This window comes from Rhincodon typus, chromosome 13, assembly GCF_021869965.1.
Source record: "Rhincodon typus isolate 14 chromosome 13, sRhiTyp1.1, whole genome shotgun sequence".
NCBI lineage: Eukaryota > Metazoa > Chordata > Chondrichthyes > Orectolobiformes > Rhincodontidae > Rhincodon > Rhincodon typus.
Window position 1 is genome coordinate 62,918,007 of NC_063344.1, and position 15,568 is coordinate 62,933,574.

At 43.6% G+C, this 15,568-nt stretch overlaps 2 protein-coding genes across 2 annotated transcripts in view; one reads left to right on the top strand and one right to left on the bottom strand.

Annotated features, from left to right (window-relative positions):
• The window catches only part of klhl6 (kelch-like family member 6), a 53,818-nt gene that overhangs the window by 31,001 nt on the left and 7,249 nt on the right, over positions 1-15,568 (top strand). Inside the window, exons 4-6 of the mRNA XM_020530080.2 lie at positions 270-507; positions 4,877-5,079; positions 6,485-6,698. Of these exons, the coding sequence (XP_020385669.1) occupies positions 270-507; positions 4,877-5,079; positions 6,485-6,698 (655 nt within the window). The remainder of the gene's footprint in view (positions 1-269; positions 508-4,876; positions 5,080-6,484; positions 6,699-15,568) is intronic.
• Positions 13,125-15,568, bottom strand: part of LOC109923964 (probable G-protein coupled receptor 148) — a 34,040-nt gene continuing 31,596 nt past the window's right edge. The window contains exon 3 of the mRNA XM_048604134.1: positions 13,125-13,392. The gene's annotated coding sequence lies outside the window, so the exon portion shown is untranslated. The remainder of the gene's footprint in view (positions 13,393-15,568) is intronic.

Below are 15,568 nucleotides of genomic sequence, written 5' to 3' on the forward strand. Positions count from 1 at the left end.
AAACAAGCCCAGTCGAACCAGTCTTTCCTCATATGTCAGTACTGCCATCCCAGGAATCAGTCTGGTGAACCTTTGCTGGATTCCCTCAATAGCAAGAGTGTCCTTCCTCAGACTAGGAGACTGAAACTGCACACAATACTCAAGCTGTGGCCTCGCCAAGATGGAGAGTGAAGAGGCTAATTTCGATCCTGTTTCATGGTAACCTGGGTCTGAACAAAGGAAAACGTACATCTGCTTTAATTCTTGGCTGTTTCTCTCACTGGTTCCAGATTATCTCAGAGAGGACGAAACCCAGAATGCAGGAGTTCCAGTCAGAGGTCTTTATGATAATTGGCGGCTGCACCAAGGATGAGAAGTTTGTGTCAGAGGTGACCTGTTTAGACCCACTCCGACGAAGCCGCCTGGAGGTGGCCAAGCTGCCCATCACTGAGCTGGAAGTAGAAAGTGAGAACAAGAAGTGGGTGGAGTTTGCCTGTATCACATTTCGGAATGAAGTCTACATCTCAGGTGAGTCGTGAGCTTAGAACCATCTGCTCATCGCTCCCTGCTTGGATAGTCCTTTGCATTTGCTTATTCTGACCTCAGCAAGGTGAGCCATGGGGAACAGTCACTTTGCATTTCCAACATTCCCAAACCTGTGACCAACCTCAGTGCAGATTAGTATGGGATTAGATGGGATAGTGTAGATGGAGCTTCACTCTGTATCTGAGCTACACTTTCCCTTGGAGTGTTTTTTTAAAAATTCACTTGTAGAGATATAGGCATCACTGGCCAAGCCAGCATTAATTGCCCATCCATAATGCCCGGAGTGCAGTTAAGAGTGAACCACATTGCTGTGAGTCTGGAGTCACATGTAGGCCAGACCAGTTAGGGATGGTAAATTTACTTCCCTAAGGGGCATTAGTGAACCAGAAATGGCAATTGTCATCTTTAGACTTGATTGCTTTTAATTTCAGATTTTTTTTATCGAATCCATATGTCATCATTTGCCTTGGTAGGATTCAAACCTGTGTCCCTGGAACATTGGTCTGGAGTTACTGGATTGCTAGTCAAGTGTCATTACCACTGCTCTGTTCCCAATCCTCGATAGGACAATGCAATGGGAGATATACTCTGTATCAGCCAGCATATACCCTCATCTCAACAAACAAAGCAATTCAGAAGTTAAAAAGATAACAAGTGTTTGATTCCTGTTTCCAGCAGTACAGTAAATAGTTTAACTGCTTTCTTTAAAATAAACTTAGCGGCTGTTCCACACAAATTGGCTAGAGATGGAAAACATTGAAAGAAACATAGAAAATGGAAATGGAACTTCACCAATGGTGGAGGGATTTAAAAAATCAGGGATGTGAGGAAGGCAAGAAGTAGAGGAGTGCAGAATAGTCGGACGGTTGTAAAACTGGAGGACATTATACAGATGGGGGACAGGCCAAGCTATAGATGGCTTTGCATACAAGGATAAGAATTTTAAGAGTGAGGTATTGATTAAATGAAAGCCAATGTAGACTGGTGAGCATGGGGTAATGGATGAATAGGGTTTGGCATGATCCTGGACACAGACAGAAAACTTTAGTTAACCTTCGAATTATGCAGGGAGTAGGTGGGATGAAACTCGGATATGTTTTATAATAGTCAGGTTTAAAGTCAACCTCGGCCTGGTGAGGGAGTCAACAATAGATGAGCTCAGACAGGTGTGGAGATGGACAGTGTTACAAGGTGGAAATGTGTGGACTTTGTAGAATTGGTCAGAAGCTTATCTCAGTGTCAAATATGACACCAAGCCTCAACCAATTGGTAATCTGATCATGGCTGATTTGTACCTCCACTTTATTTATCCACCTTTGACGCCCTTGCCTAATAAAAATCTGTTGCCCTGATTCTTGACAATGCTCCAATATCCAAAACCTTCTGGAGAGATGGCTCCAGATTTCCACTATTCTTTGTATGAAGTGGTATTACCTGACTGTATTCCTGAATGTCCAAGCTCTCATTTGAAGGTTGTATTCCCTCACTGGGAGAAATCGGGGTTATATTAACTCTGCGAAAGTGGCTGGCTTTGGAATGTGTCAAAATCCAGCCCACAGCTTCTCTGTATCTACTCTAACCAAATTCTTTCATCATTTTACTCAGCGCAATCAAATCAACTCACAACCTCCTGAAATGAAGTGGTTACACAGCCATGCCATCTGTTATTGAATCATGGGAGGATGGAACACAGAAGGAAGCTATTCAGTTTAGTGTGCCTGTGTTAGCTCTTTGATCATTATCTCATTAGCTCCTCGCTTTTCCCCATAACCCTTCTCCTCCTTCATATTTTTAAAATAAAATTCCCTTCAGTCAGCTATAGACCATTGGCTCTGAATCAGAAAGTTGAAGTCCCATGTGAGAGACTTGTGCACATCGATTTAGGCTGACAGTTCAGCTCAGTAATGAGAGAGGTGCTACATGAAGAGAATTCTACCCATGTTGCCTTTGGTTCATTTGCCACCCTTCTTCACTCTGTATTGTCCAGTTGTTGCTTTTGCTGTCATTGCAAGTTCCTCCTTTTTTACCCTATCAAAACTCTGGATGATTTTGAACACCTTGCTTAAATTTCTCCCTAACACTTGCTGCTCAAAAGAGAACAACCCCAGCCATTCTGCCATCTCCATCCCATCCCTGGCACCATTCTTGTAAATCGCCAGCCTCTTCACTGTCTTAAGTCACTCGGAGATAGCAAGATCTGCAGATGCAGAGAAAAACGTTTTTTGGAGGCTCTGGACACAGAAAAAATCATTTTTAAAGAAGAGTCCTGACCTGAAATGTAGACTTTCCTACTGCTCTGATGCTGCCTGACCTGCTGTATTCCTCCAGCTCCAAACTGCGCTGACTCTTCACTGTCTTGACATCTTCCCTAAAGAGAGTGTCCAGTATTGGCCGCAGTACTCCAGCTGAGCCTGAATCAGTTAGTGATTTATAAAGATTCAGGATAACATGCTTGCTCTATGTACATAATATCATTGTTCCATTATTCTTTTCTTTAATCAGATTTCTCAACGTTGCCAGCCATTTCAAAGATTTGTGTGCATACACTCCAAGGTCTCTCTAATTCTGCATCATGTTTAGAACAGTTTAGGTCAAATTAACCTTTCCACTCTTCCTACCAGACCACACATTTCTCTGCTTTAAATTTGATCTGCTGCGCGCTGGTCTATTTTACCAGACTGTATATGCCATCCTGATATCTGTCCTCATAATGTAACTCTCTAAGTCTTAGCATTATTCTGCTGAACATGCATTGTACATCTTTCAAATCTACTATAGCTTAACTGGGACTCAATGCCCAGAATGCAGCACAGTATTTCATAAGGGGCCCGATTCACTGAAGCATTATTTTCTGCCCTTTCTATTCCAGCCACTCTGAGATGAAGGCTGATGTTTGATTAGTCTGTTTGATTTCTTTTTGTACCTGTCCCCCAGCTTTCAGTTACCTGTGTGTCTGGATTCCCAAATCCCTCTACTCCTCTGCAATTCCTAGCTGCTCACCAGGGCCCAGTCCAATGGCCGCCGTGTCCAGCACCTCAGCCAAGCGACTGTGAGTGGCACAGTGGCTCAGTGGTTAGCACTGCTGCCTCACAGCTCCAGGGTTGGATTCCACTCTTGGGTGACTGTCTGTGTGGAGTTTGCACACTCTCCCTGTGTTTGCGTGGGTTTTCTCTGGGTGCTCCAGTTTCCTCCCACGGTCCAAAGATGTGCAGGTTAGGTGGATTGGCCATGCTAAATTGACCCATAGTGACTAGGGATATCCATGGGAAATTCAGGGTTACAGGGATGGGGAGTAGTGAGGGTTGGTGTGGCTGGGATGCTGTTTTGAGGGTTAGTGTGGACTCAATGGACCGAATAGCCCACACAGTAGGAATTCTATGGTTTTTCATGCCCGTGCATTGTGTCGATTTGTGTCAACTTTAGCTTCTTGATTGTTGGTTGGGTGGAAAGGAGCTGTCTGGAGACAGAGAGGCATCTGCACAGACCCAACCTGCAATGTGTACACTTTCCATCTGGACAGTAAAGTCTTAGCTGATATTACCTGTACCCTGAACATTGTCCAACTGTGCTTGAGCCCATTCTGTCTCCTCCATTGTTGCCTCTGTTACCTATTAGCACGGACCGGGAATCAAACCTGGAACCTTCCTGGCTACGTTAGTCAGGTTTTTGTCCTTAGAATTGTTCCACGTATAAGTGAGTATTTCAGGATGCACCATGATAGCAGACTGGGTTTTCCCAAAGTGGAGGTTGGGACCCACAGTAGGCTAGAGACCTGAACTGTTGGGGTCATGAACTCTGAGACAGCAATAGCCACCATGTAGCTCTTGACTGAGTTACAACAACCACGCTGTCTCTCTCTAAGAGGCCCCCATTCTCTCAGGGAGGGATCGTGACAATTTTCAAGTCTCATAATGGGGTCTCAGTGGGAAAATGATTAGGGAGCACTGTGGCAGACTGTTGAAGGGGTCTGATATTTCTCAGTGTGTGAGCGACAGGCCAGGAGATTCACTTTCTTTGGGAGATACAATGTATTTTTCAGACACGGGGTCCCAAGTTCAAAACCTGTGACAGCCAGAGATTCCTTTCAGGAGAAATTAGAATTAGGATTAGGATCAGCTTTAATGGGGAAAAGTTTACAAGTTGCCACTTGTGGTGCCATCGTAGGTACTAGGGTACCAAGGTACAAATTCTTAAGTCCAAATTTTTAGGGAAAATAAAGAAATAAAATGTCCAACATTACAGATCGTAGGAATCAATTAGAAAAATAAAGAAATAACCTTGGCTAAAGAGAAAGGTCAAGCGTTAAGTGGAGTTACAGGACTAAGGTTTCTCTTTCTGTGGTGCTTTGCAGGTGGTAAAGAGACGCAGCATGAAGTGTGGAAGTACAATGCCTCCTTAAATAAGTGGATTCAGGTCGAATATTTAAACACTGGAAGGTGGCGCCACAAGATGGCAGTCCTGAGCGGCAAAGTGTATGCTGTAGGCGGCTTTGATGGCATTTCCCGTCTCAACAGTGTGGAAGCATATGACCCGTTTCACAATTGCTGGTCAGAGGTATCTATCGAACCCAGCATGTATGTTGCATTCTGAACAATAGTCATATGGGGCTCGAAACATTAACTCCGTTTCTCTTTGCTCAGATGATGCCAGACCCACACAGGTTCTTTAGCACTTCCTGTTCTTATTTCAGCTCTGCAGCATCTGTGGTATTTTGCTTTCATCTCTGCTGTATCTTCTAGGTTAACATCAGTCAAGAGGACAATGTGATTTTTCTTGTATGCTGTGTATTTTCTGTATATTTCACCCGTTATATCGGGTGTCACAATTTTTCTGTCACGTGAGTTGGATCATTAGATAGATGGCTTCCTCTGAATGTGCCAAAGTGCTTCACACCCATTGGAGTACCCCTTAAACGTAATCACTGTTGTAATGTAATTTAAACCACAGCGGTCAACTTGTGCAAGTCAAGGTATTTTAGATGCACTTTAGAGGGCAGTTAAGGCCCTGAGTCTAACATTTTATTCAAAAGACAGTACCTCTGACAATGCAGGACCAAAATATCAACCTAGGTTAGGAGCACACATCCTGGGGGAAGACTGGTTCTCGCAATTTTCTGATCCAGAAATAACCTGATGAATACAACTGTCCAGAAACAAAAATAGAACGTTTTATCGCGGATATAATGCTAAGCAGTTTCTCGAAAAAAAACCCAATAAGTTGTTCAAATCCACACGTCGTGACTTGTTTCAGTTTCAGGGAATAATAACAGTATTGTAAGAGTGATCTGAAGACGTTCCAAAGCATCTTGCCTGAAATGACAGACATTTGAGGTATAATTATACTAGATTAGTGCTTCCCCTTCTTTAACCTTGCTCGAGGTGTGGGTCAGGATTTAGTCTGGGCCTGTTTCCAGGCCTCGACTTCAAGCTGTGGAACCTGTAGCTGAACAGATCTGCTAAAGAATCAGATGTTTGTACCATCTAACTTACCATTATAAAAACAGAGAGTGCTAGAAATAATCAGCAAGTCAGGCAGTATCTGTGGAAACAAAGTTTGTGAATAAACTGATGAAGCAGTCATTGGATCTTTCCTGGGTTTGTTTTTTTGTGAACAGGACATATGTAACTTTCATCATTGTTCAGTAGAATCCAGTGTTGTTGTTGTACTGGCCCACACTTTCTGTAATGCCAGGTCCTTCACTCTTTATTGATACCATACGGAGTTTCACCACTTCTCTCAGACCTGGGGATGGAGGGAGGGGTAGACTGGCCTCGAGGTTTGGCAGGGAGAGAGTTGGCTGTGAAGAAGGGTGGTGGAGAGAAGCTGAAGGCATGAGAGAAACACTCAATATATATTTTATCTCTTACTTTTTTCGATCAGTTACAACGCTTATTCACAAAGGTGTCCTTTCAATCTGGGCATTGGTTGAGCGAGACTCAAATGATTTCTTCTCCTGCAGGTGGTTCCACTCCTTGTAAATGTGAGCTCGTTTGCGGCCACCACTTATCAGAAGAAACTCTACGTGATTGGAGGAGGACCCAATGGGAAGCTGGCCACTGATAGAACCCAGTGCTACGACCCAACAGTCAATAAATGGAACCTCAAGTCACCGATGCCTGTTGAAGCCAAGTGCATCAATGCTGTTACATTCAATGACCACATTTATGTTGTAGGTATGTGGACTGTGCTGCTTTACTGTGGGAGGGCGGGTTGTGAGTGTAGATGTTAAGATCTAGATAAAGAGTTTGGGTGCAACCTTCTGTTTAAGGACAATGTTTCAGAACATGAAAAGGGCGTTTAGCCATTCACTTAGATCATGGCTGACCTTTATTTGAACTTCATTTTCTCCCCTTTGATCCAGAAGCATTGACACCTTGACGTATTAACAATCTATCAAGCTCAAAATGAAAGCAAATGTTTCAGATATATGCTATGCTCAGTATGTTTTTTTAAATATTCTTACATGGGATGTGGGCATTGCTGGCAAAGCCTGTTTTTGTCACTCTTCTTAACTAAGTGGCCCATTTCAGAGGATGGTTAATGGTCAAACACATTGCTGTGGGTCTGGAATCTCATGTAGACCAGTCCAGGTAACAATGGCAGATTCTGAGATAACAAGGTGTAGAGCTGGATGAGCACAGCAGGCCAAGCAGCATCAGAGGAGCAGGAAGGCTGACGTTTCGGGCCTAGACCCTTCTTCAGAAAATTTTCTGGCCTCGAGGTTTGGCAGGGAGAGAGTTGGCTTTGAAGAAGGGTGGTGGAGAGAAGCTGAAGGCATGAGAGAAACACTCAATATATATTTTATCTCTTACTTTTTTCGATCAGTTACAACGCTTATTTTCTTCAGAAATTTTCTGAAGAAGGGTCTAGGCCTGAAAAGTCAGCCTTCCTGCTCCTCTGATGCTGCTTGGCCTGCTGTGTTCATCCAGCTCTACACCTTGTTATCTCAGATTCCCCAGCATCTGCAGTTCCCACTATCTCTGAAACAATGGCAGCTTCCCTTCTTAAATACCTTGTTGACCCTTTCACATTCACTTTACTAACATTTAGGGGCCAAATTTAGGACAGCTCTTGTATTAATCAGTTAACAATAGTCAGCCTGACATTGTCTGTAAGGTATGATTATATTTAAGATTTACCAGGATGTTGCCGGGGTTGGAGGATTTGAGCTACAAGGAGATGCTAAACAGGCTGGGGTTATTTTCCTTGGAGTGTCAGAGGCAGAGGGGTGACCTTATAGAGGTTTATTATATCATGAGGGCCACGGATAAGGTGAATGGCCAAAGTCTTTTTCCCAGGGTAGGGGAGTCCAAAATTTGATGGCATAGGTTTAAGATGAGAAGGGAAAGATTTAAAAGGGACCTAAGGAGCAATGTTTTCACGAGGGTGGTGCGCATATAGAATGAGCTGCCAGAGGAAGTGGTGGAGGCTGGTACAATTACAACATTTAAAAGGCATCTGGATGGGTACATGAATAGGAAGGGACTAGAGGGATATGGGCCAAATGCTGGCAAATGGGACGAGATTAATTTCAGATATCGGGTCAGCGCGGACAAGTTGGACCAAAGTATCTGTTTCCGTGTTGTACAACTCTATGACCCTGTATCCCAGACAGTATTATTACCATTCTTAGATATGTCCTGTTCCACCAGTAGGACAGACTTGCTAGAGTTGGTGGCATAGTGATATCCAGTAGAGACAGAGCTATAAAATGTCCTGGGATGTATTCAAAATTGATTTCAGATCTTATGATGTTTCATAGCATCAGGTCAAACGTAGGCAAGGTATCCACCTGCTGATTACCAAATACAGTTCCACCTCCCCTTTACGAACCCCACAGACGCTGTTAGTTGATAAATCTATTCTCCTCCGTGTTAAACACCAATCGGAAGAAGCACTTGTGGTGAAAGGGTACAGAAAGTACTCTGGGTGAGCCATTTAAACATCCATCACCAAGGGTGGCTCATTAGCACTATTCCTTACAAAATTGACTGAGTCCTCAAGTACATAATTGCTAGACTGGGTCTGCGGCAGATGGTGAGGGAACCAACAAGAAGGAAAAACGAACTTGACCTTGGCCTCACTGGCTCACATGTCCATGACTGTTATGGTCAGAGTGAACAATGCACAGTCTTTGTGGAGATGAAGTCCCATCTTCACATTGAGGATCGTGTTGTGTAGCACCACCACTGTGCTCAATGCAATAGATGTTGAATGAATCTAGCAACTCAGAACTGGGCATCCATGAGGTGCTGTGGGCCATTGGCAGTAACAGAATTTAGTTCAGCCAGCAAGTGGCATATTCCCTCCTCTACGATTACCATCAAACTGGGGACCAACCCTGGGTCCAATGAACAGGGCAGGAGGGCATGCAGGGAGCAGTACCAACAATTGAGATTGTTGGATGTCAAAGATCTCAGCTCTAGGACATCTCTGCAGGACTTCCTCAGGTGAGTGTCCTAGGCTCAACCATCTCCATCAATGACCTACCCTCCATCATAAGGTCAGAAGTGTTGGATGTACTTTGTTCATTGCACAATATTCAGCACAATTCCCAACTCCTCAGATATTGAAGGTATCAGTGGTGTCCATGTGCAGCAAGACCTGGATGTCATTCAGACTTGGACTGATAAGTGGCAAGTAACATTCACTGCAAGCAAGTGCTTGGATTGTCCATTTCCAACAAAAGAGAATCTATCGTTGCCCCTTGACACTCAATGGCATCACCATCACTGAATTTCTCACTATCAATACACTGGATTTGCCACGTAAATACTGTAGCTACAAGAATCTGGAAATTCTGCCCCTTCTCACTCCCCAAAATCCTGTCCACCATTCATGAGGTGCAATTCAGGAGTGTGTTGGAACACTCCCCACTTTGCCTGGATGATTGCAGCTCCAATAATACTCAAGGAGCTAAACACCAGTCAGGGAAAAAAGGAGCTTGCCTGAATGTTATCCCATTCGCTACCTTTAACATTCATTCTTTGCATTATCAACACACAGTAGCAGCAAAGTGTACAATCTAAAAGATGCACTGCAGAAATTCACCGAGGGTCCTTAGGCAGCACCTTTTGAACCCAAGATCCATATTGGGACCTCTGCTGTTTGTGATCATATATAAATGACTTGGATGAAAATGTAGATGGGTGGGTTAGTAAGTTTGCAGATGATACAAAGATTGGTGGAGTTGTGGATAACGTAGAAGGTTGTCAAAGGATACAACGGAATATAGATCAGTTGCAGATACAGGCTGAGAAATGGTAGATGGAGTTTAATCCAAGTAAATATGAGGTTCTGCACTTTGGGAGATCAAATGTTAAGGAAAAATATACAGTTAATGGCAGGACCCTGAACAGCATTGATGTAGAGTGGGATCTTCGGGTTCAAGTCCATAGCTCCCTGAAAGTGCCACTCAAGAAGGTAGGGTGGTAAAGAAGGCGTATGGTATGCTTGCTTTATTGGTCAGGAAATCAAGTAAAAGAGTCAGGACGTTATGTTGCAACTTTATAAGATTTTGTTTAGGCCACACTTAGAGTATTGCGTTCAGTTCTGGTCACCGCATTACAGAGAGGATGTGGGGGCTTTGGAGATGGTGCAGAACAGGTTTACCAGGATGCTGCCCTGATTAGAGGGAATGAGCTATAAGGAAAGGCTAGAAACACTTGAGTTGTGGACTGGCAGAGGCTGAGGGCAGAAATCTATAAAATTAAGAGACGCATAGATAGGGTTGATGGTCAGAACCTTTTTCCCAGAGTTGAAATGTCTAAAAACTAGGGGGCATGCATTTAAGGTTAGAGGGGAAAGTTCAAAGGAGATGTGAGGAGCCAACTTTTTATACAGACAGTGTGGTAGGAGTCTGGAATGCTCTGCCCGGGTGGTGGTCGAGGCAGATATGATAGGGGCATTTATGTTGCATTTATATACACACATTAAATGCATGGAATGGAGGGATATGGACTAAGGGCAGGCAGAAGAGATTAGTTTAATTTGGCATCATGTTTGGCACAACATCATGGACTGAAGGGCCAGTTCCTGCGCTGTACAGTTCTATGTTTTATGTTCTATATTACCATCTAAAGGGATAAGGGCAGCAGATACTGGGAACACCACCTCCTGCAATTTTCCTTCCAAGCTGCTCATCATCCTGACTCGGACATATTTGGTGTTGATTCTGTGTTGCTGGGTCAAAATCCCAGAATTCCTTCCCTAAGGGCATTGTGGGTCTACCTACAGCAAACAAATTATTGGGGTTCAAGGATGTGGCTCAGCACCACCTTCCCCAGGTCATTTAGGATGGGAAACAATCGCTGGCCAAACACCAACACCCACATTCTGTGAATAAATAAATAACAAACAAAGGAAAATATTGAAAATTTCAAGTTGTATTTAGGTCTCTTTGACATTTATTGAAAGATAAATGTGTCCACACTGCTCTGCTACCTCATTGTTTCACAGCCATTTTGATCTGTCACTTCCTAATTTCTACAGTTTTCATTGTAGAAAATCTTGCCTTAAAGCTGAAGTTGACTAATACTTTTAGACATCTGCTTTGATTATTGTTTCTTTACATTTCTTCTGCATATTATTGTTTGCTCAATCACTTTCACTTCTGCCCTCCATGTCAGCAGCTGTTGTGGAACTTAAGTAGTGCAGGAATTTCCCCACCTCTCGCTAACAGCTGTTCCACCTACACCCAAAAGCTGCATTTGCCAACCATGGGCTTCTTTTATCAGGGATTGATCGATAATTCTAACCTGTCTCTGTGCTTTTCAAGTAATGCTCTTCTCTCTGGCGCTTCCATCCTCCATCACCAACCCTTCATTAGCTTGATTTCATCCCCATGTATCCTAAAACTGCAAGGTCCATTCACGAATCACCACTTATGCTTGCAGACTTCCTGTCTGGCAACAGCTTGTACTTAAAATTCTCACTCTCAGGTTCAAAATTGGTTCATGATCTCACCGTTTCCCTGTGACCTCCTCCTCTGAGATAAGACCAGAAGCAATCAACGCAAGAGTAAACCACATGGACGTTTGAGCTTGCTCTAGTATTTTGAGACATCATGACTGAATTTCTGCATCAACACTGCTGGCTCACCCCATACCCATTTCCCTTAATTCCCTTAGTGCTCGAAACCCAACCTCACCGAATGGAAGAGCTGAACACGTACAGTACTCTGTGGTTGAGAATTCCTAAGATGCACAAACATCAGACTGAAGATTGCCCTGTCTTAAGTTGTCTACCTCTTTTCCAGAGCTTATGATCACTATAGTCCTCCAACTCTGGACATTTGCAACTCCATCCTTAACTTGCCATTGGCAGACATGTCTTCAATGGTCTTGGTTCCAAACATGGCCATCCATTAATGGATCCTCAAACCTCTTTGTCTATTCTTTCTCCCTTAAGATGCTACTTAAAACATACCTCTCTATCACTGTGACTATGCATTGCTTTGGGCCTTTGTTCCCTACTTGGTGTCATTTTTCTGTCCTATTATTCTTTTGTGACGATACATTAAAGGTGCTATTTCAATGCAAGTTATTGCTGGCAAACACATTCTCAAACTCAGGAAACTATTCAAACGTTGGGCGGAAATTAGTGTCCTCCCCCATGTGATGGTGTTGAGATTTATTTGGGTAAGACTGTGGCTATGGGAACTGCACTGCCTTCCAACCTCCACCCTGATGTCTATGGCAGAAAAAGCCCCAGGATGGCCTCCTTATCCTGCCAATGAGACTCTTAGCTGTGCAATGAATGAATGAATTGATAAACATGCCCTTTGGATCAAACATTGGAAAAGCGGGAATGCCACCAACAAGTTCCTTCTGATGAACCCCATTTGACCAATGACACCCACAGTGAGAGCAGTTCTTGTGAAAGTGTTTGAGGAAAAGACAGGTCCCATTGCCACTAACACTCACCCCTGGCACCGCGGTGTAAACCATTCCTGCTGTTGTGGAGAGAGACTTAAAGCAATATGGCACTTCGCTGAGGTGTGCCTTTTACAGACTGGATGACAGACAAATTCAGCAAATAAGGGAACTACCTCTTGGGATTGTAAATTTGTACTTGATAACTAAAATAACAGTAAAATCGCAACCCATACAAATCCATGTCAATACACAAGAGGGATTGAGCCAACACTCACTACAAAGGCTTCAGACTGATCCTCTGCTGATATTTGCGTGTGCATGTATCAGATGTGGAACAGACATAAGGAATTTCACATTTTTAAAGGGCAGCATCTTTCTTATCGAATTTGACCGACTGTGATCATGAAAACATACAGATAGCTTGAGGCCTGCAGATGATTACATTTCTAACCAGGTAAAAACGACAAGGACATTTGATAAACTGTCAAGTAAGCATTTCTTTTGAACTTTGATATTCTATTCTGTGATAAAATACCACAGCCTCTGTCCTGAGCGAAGTGTGGAATATTAATATGTCAATATGTTAACATATGTTAATCCACCAGTGAACAGAACTCCTTATAATTTACTTCAACATCTCAAACAGGACACACGTTTGGTGAAATATATTTTAATTGACAATTGCACATACAATTAAATCTGATTAAGGTTTCCAACCTCTACAGTAATTAGATGTTTCAAATTATTTTGGTGAAATGTGACTGAATGGCAGGTGAGGGCATGGGTGTGCCCATGGGTGTGCCCCTTGACAAGGTGCCCATAAACAGGTCCAGGCCACAGAGAGAATTGGAAGCAAAAAGTTGCAAAGTGACACAAGCAGGTGGACAGAACTGGGTGGATGGTGTTCAATGTGGGAAAGCATGACGCCATCCCCTTCCCGCTCCATTAAAAACAAATATTTTCAGAAACATTTTCCAAGTGGTAAGAGACACTGTGAAGGAGGAACAGAATGTAGGTGTTAACGTACAAGCCATAAAAAGTGATAAAAACATCCACTGGAATGAACCTCAGGCACAGTGGGCTGAATGGTATCATTCTATGCCATACCTTTTCCATGGTTCTGATCGTGATCTTTGTCTCAAGGGAGCTGGAGAACAAAGACCATAGAACCATAACAAACAGGAACAGGAATAGGCCATTCGACCCGTCCAGCCTGCTCTGCCATTCAGTAGGATCAAAGCTGATCCGACACTTCTCACATCAACTTTCACATCCTTTCCCCATAATCCTTGGTTCCCTTCCAATCTAGAATCCATCTCAGCCTTAAATATACACTCTGCCCCCACAGCTCTCAGTGGTAAGGAGATCCATAGAATCTCAACCCTCTGAGGGAAGAAATTTCTTCTCATCTCAGTCTTAAATTTGGCATCCCTTTATTTTGAGACTATGCCCTCTTGTCCTAGACTCTCCCAAGAGGGGAAACATCTTCTCAGCATTTATCCTGTCAAACCCTTTAAGAATCCCACAGATTTCAATGATATCTTCTAAACTCCAATGAAAGAGTCCAAACCTGCTTAGCCTTTGCTCAGAAGACAATCCCTCCATACCAGGGATCATCCTAGAAAACCTTCTCTGAACTGCTTCCAATGAAATAATACCTTTCCTTACATAAGGGGACCAAAACTACTCTCAGTACTCCAGATGTGGTCTCACCAGCACCTTATACAGTTGCAGTAAGACCTCCCTTACTCTTATACTCCAACTCCCTTGAAATTAAGGGCCCACATTCCATTAGGCTTCCTGATTCCCTGCTGCCTCTGTGTGCTAGCTTTCTATGTTTAAGGAATGGAATGATGCTTCTGTTGTATGCAGCCATAATCTGACTTCACCTGAAATATTACGTCTAGATTTGGATGTCTTATTTCAAGCTGAATATCTTGGCCTTTGAAAGGATTCAATGCGAACCTACTAGAAGAAAGCAGATCCTAGGATAATATTGTGAAGGTAGACTTCATGAACTTGAGGGTGGCACAGTGGTTAGTGCTACTGCCTCACAGTGCTAGGGACCTGGGTTCAATTCCACCCTTGGGTGACTGTCTGTGTGGAGTTTGCACATTCTCCCTGTGTCTGTGTGGGTTTGCTCTGGTTTCCTCCCACAGTCCAAAGATATGCAGGCTAGGTGGATTGACCATGCTAAATTGCCCATAGTGTTCAGGGATGTGTGGGTTATAGGGGGATTGGTCTGGGTGGGATGTCTGAGGGTTGGTGTGGACTGGTTGGGCCAAAGGGCCTGTTCCCACACTGTAGGGATTCTATGCTGATGACTAGTACTCTCCTACATTTTGACAGTTTAGGGATAATCTAATTAAGGCAGCCTAAAGTTCCACAAAAATCGAAAGGATCCACAGACACTGGGCTCCCCACTTGCTCTAGTGCCTTCTGCCCCCATTGTACAAGATGCCTCGTCTCACTCTTTGTCTCCTGGGGGCTGGTAAAATTCAGCCCTGTGTTTCAGTTGTACTAGGCTTTAATAAGTTGCCTGTACTTCTTTCTGCCTGACCTATTGGGCTGTATCAGATGTTTCTGAAGCTGTTTGTCATGTTTCTGAACTTGCCAGCTGTGAAATCTGTACGTCTCTGCTGTTTTAGCAATAGCTGCTGGAAAAGCTGGTCTTGGTTATGAGATAACAAGGTGTAGAGCTGGATGAACACAGCAGGCCAAGCAGCATCAGAGGAGCAGGAAGGCTGACATTTCGGGCCTAGACCCTTACTTCAGCTTAGAGCGAACGACAGCGCCACCATCTGGTCAACCCTCAGTTCCTGAAGCAGCTTCTTCATCATAATCTCATGGGATCAGTTTCTCTCCTTTGTATCTGTCAGATGGATCAGTTAGTAAACCCAAAGCAGGCACCAGAATTACTGCTGGGAGGAGCTGTTTTTACAATGTGGCTTTGAATGGCAGGAGTATAACTCCTAATTTCAAAAGGACAGAAGAAGGCATGAAGGGATAATCATGTAACAAATAAATCACCCAGAACGACCTTGAGATGGACAATGTGGATAGAGTCAAGGGAAGGTTTAACTCACTCAGAGATAGTAAGAACTGCTGATGCTGGAGTCAGAGATAACAGTGTGGAGCTGGAGGAACCCAGCAGGCCAGGCAGCATC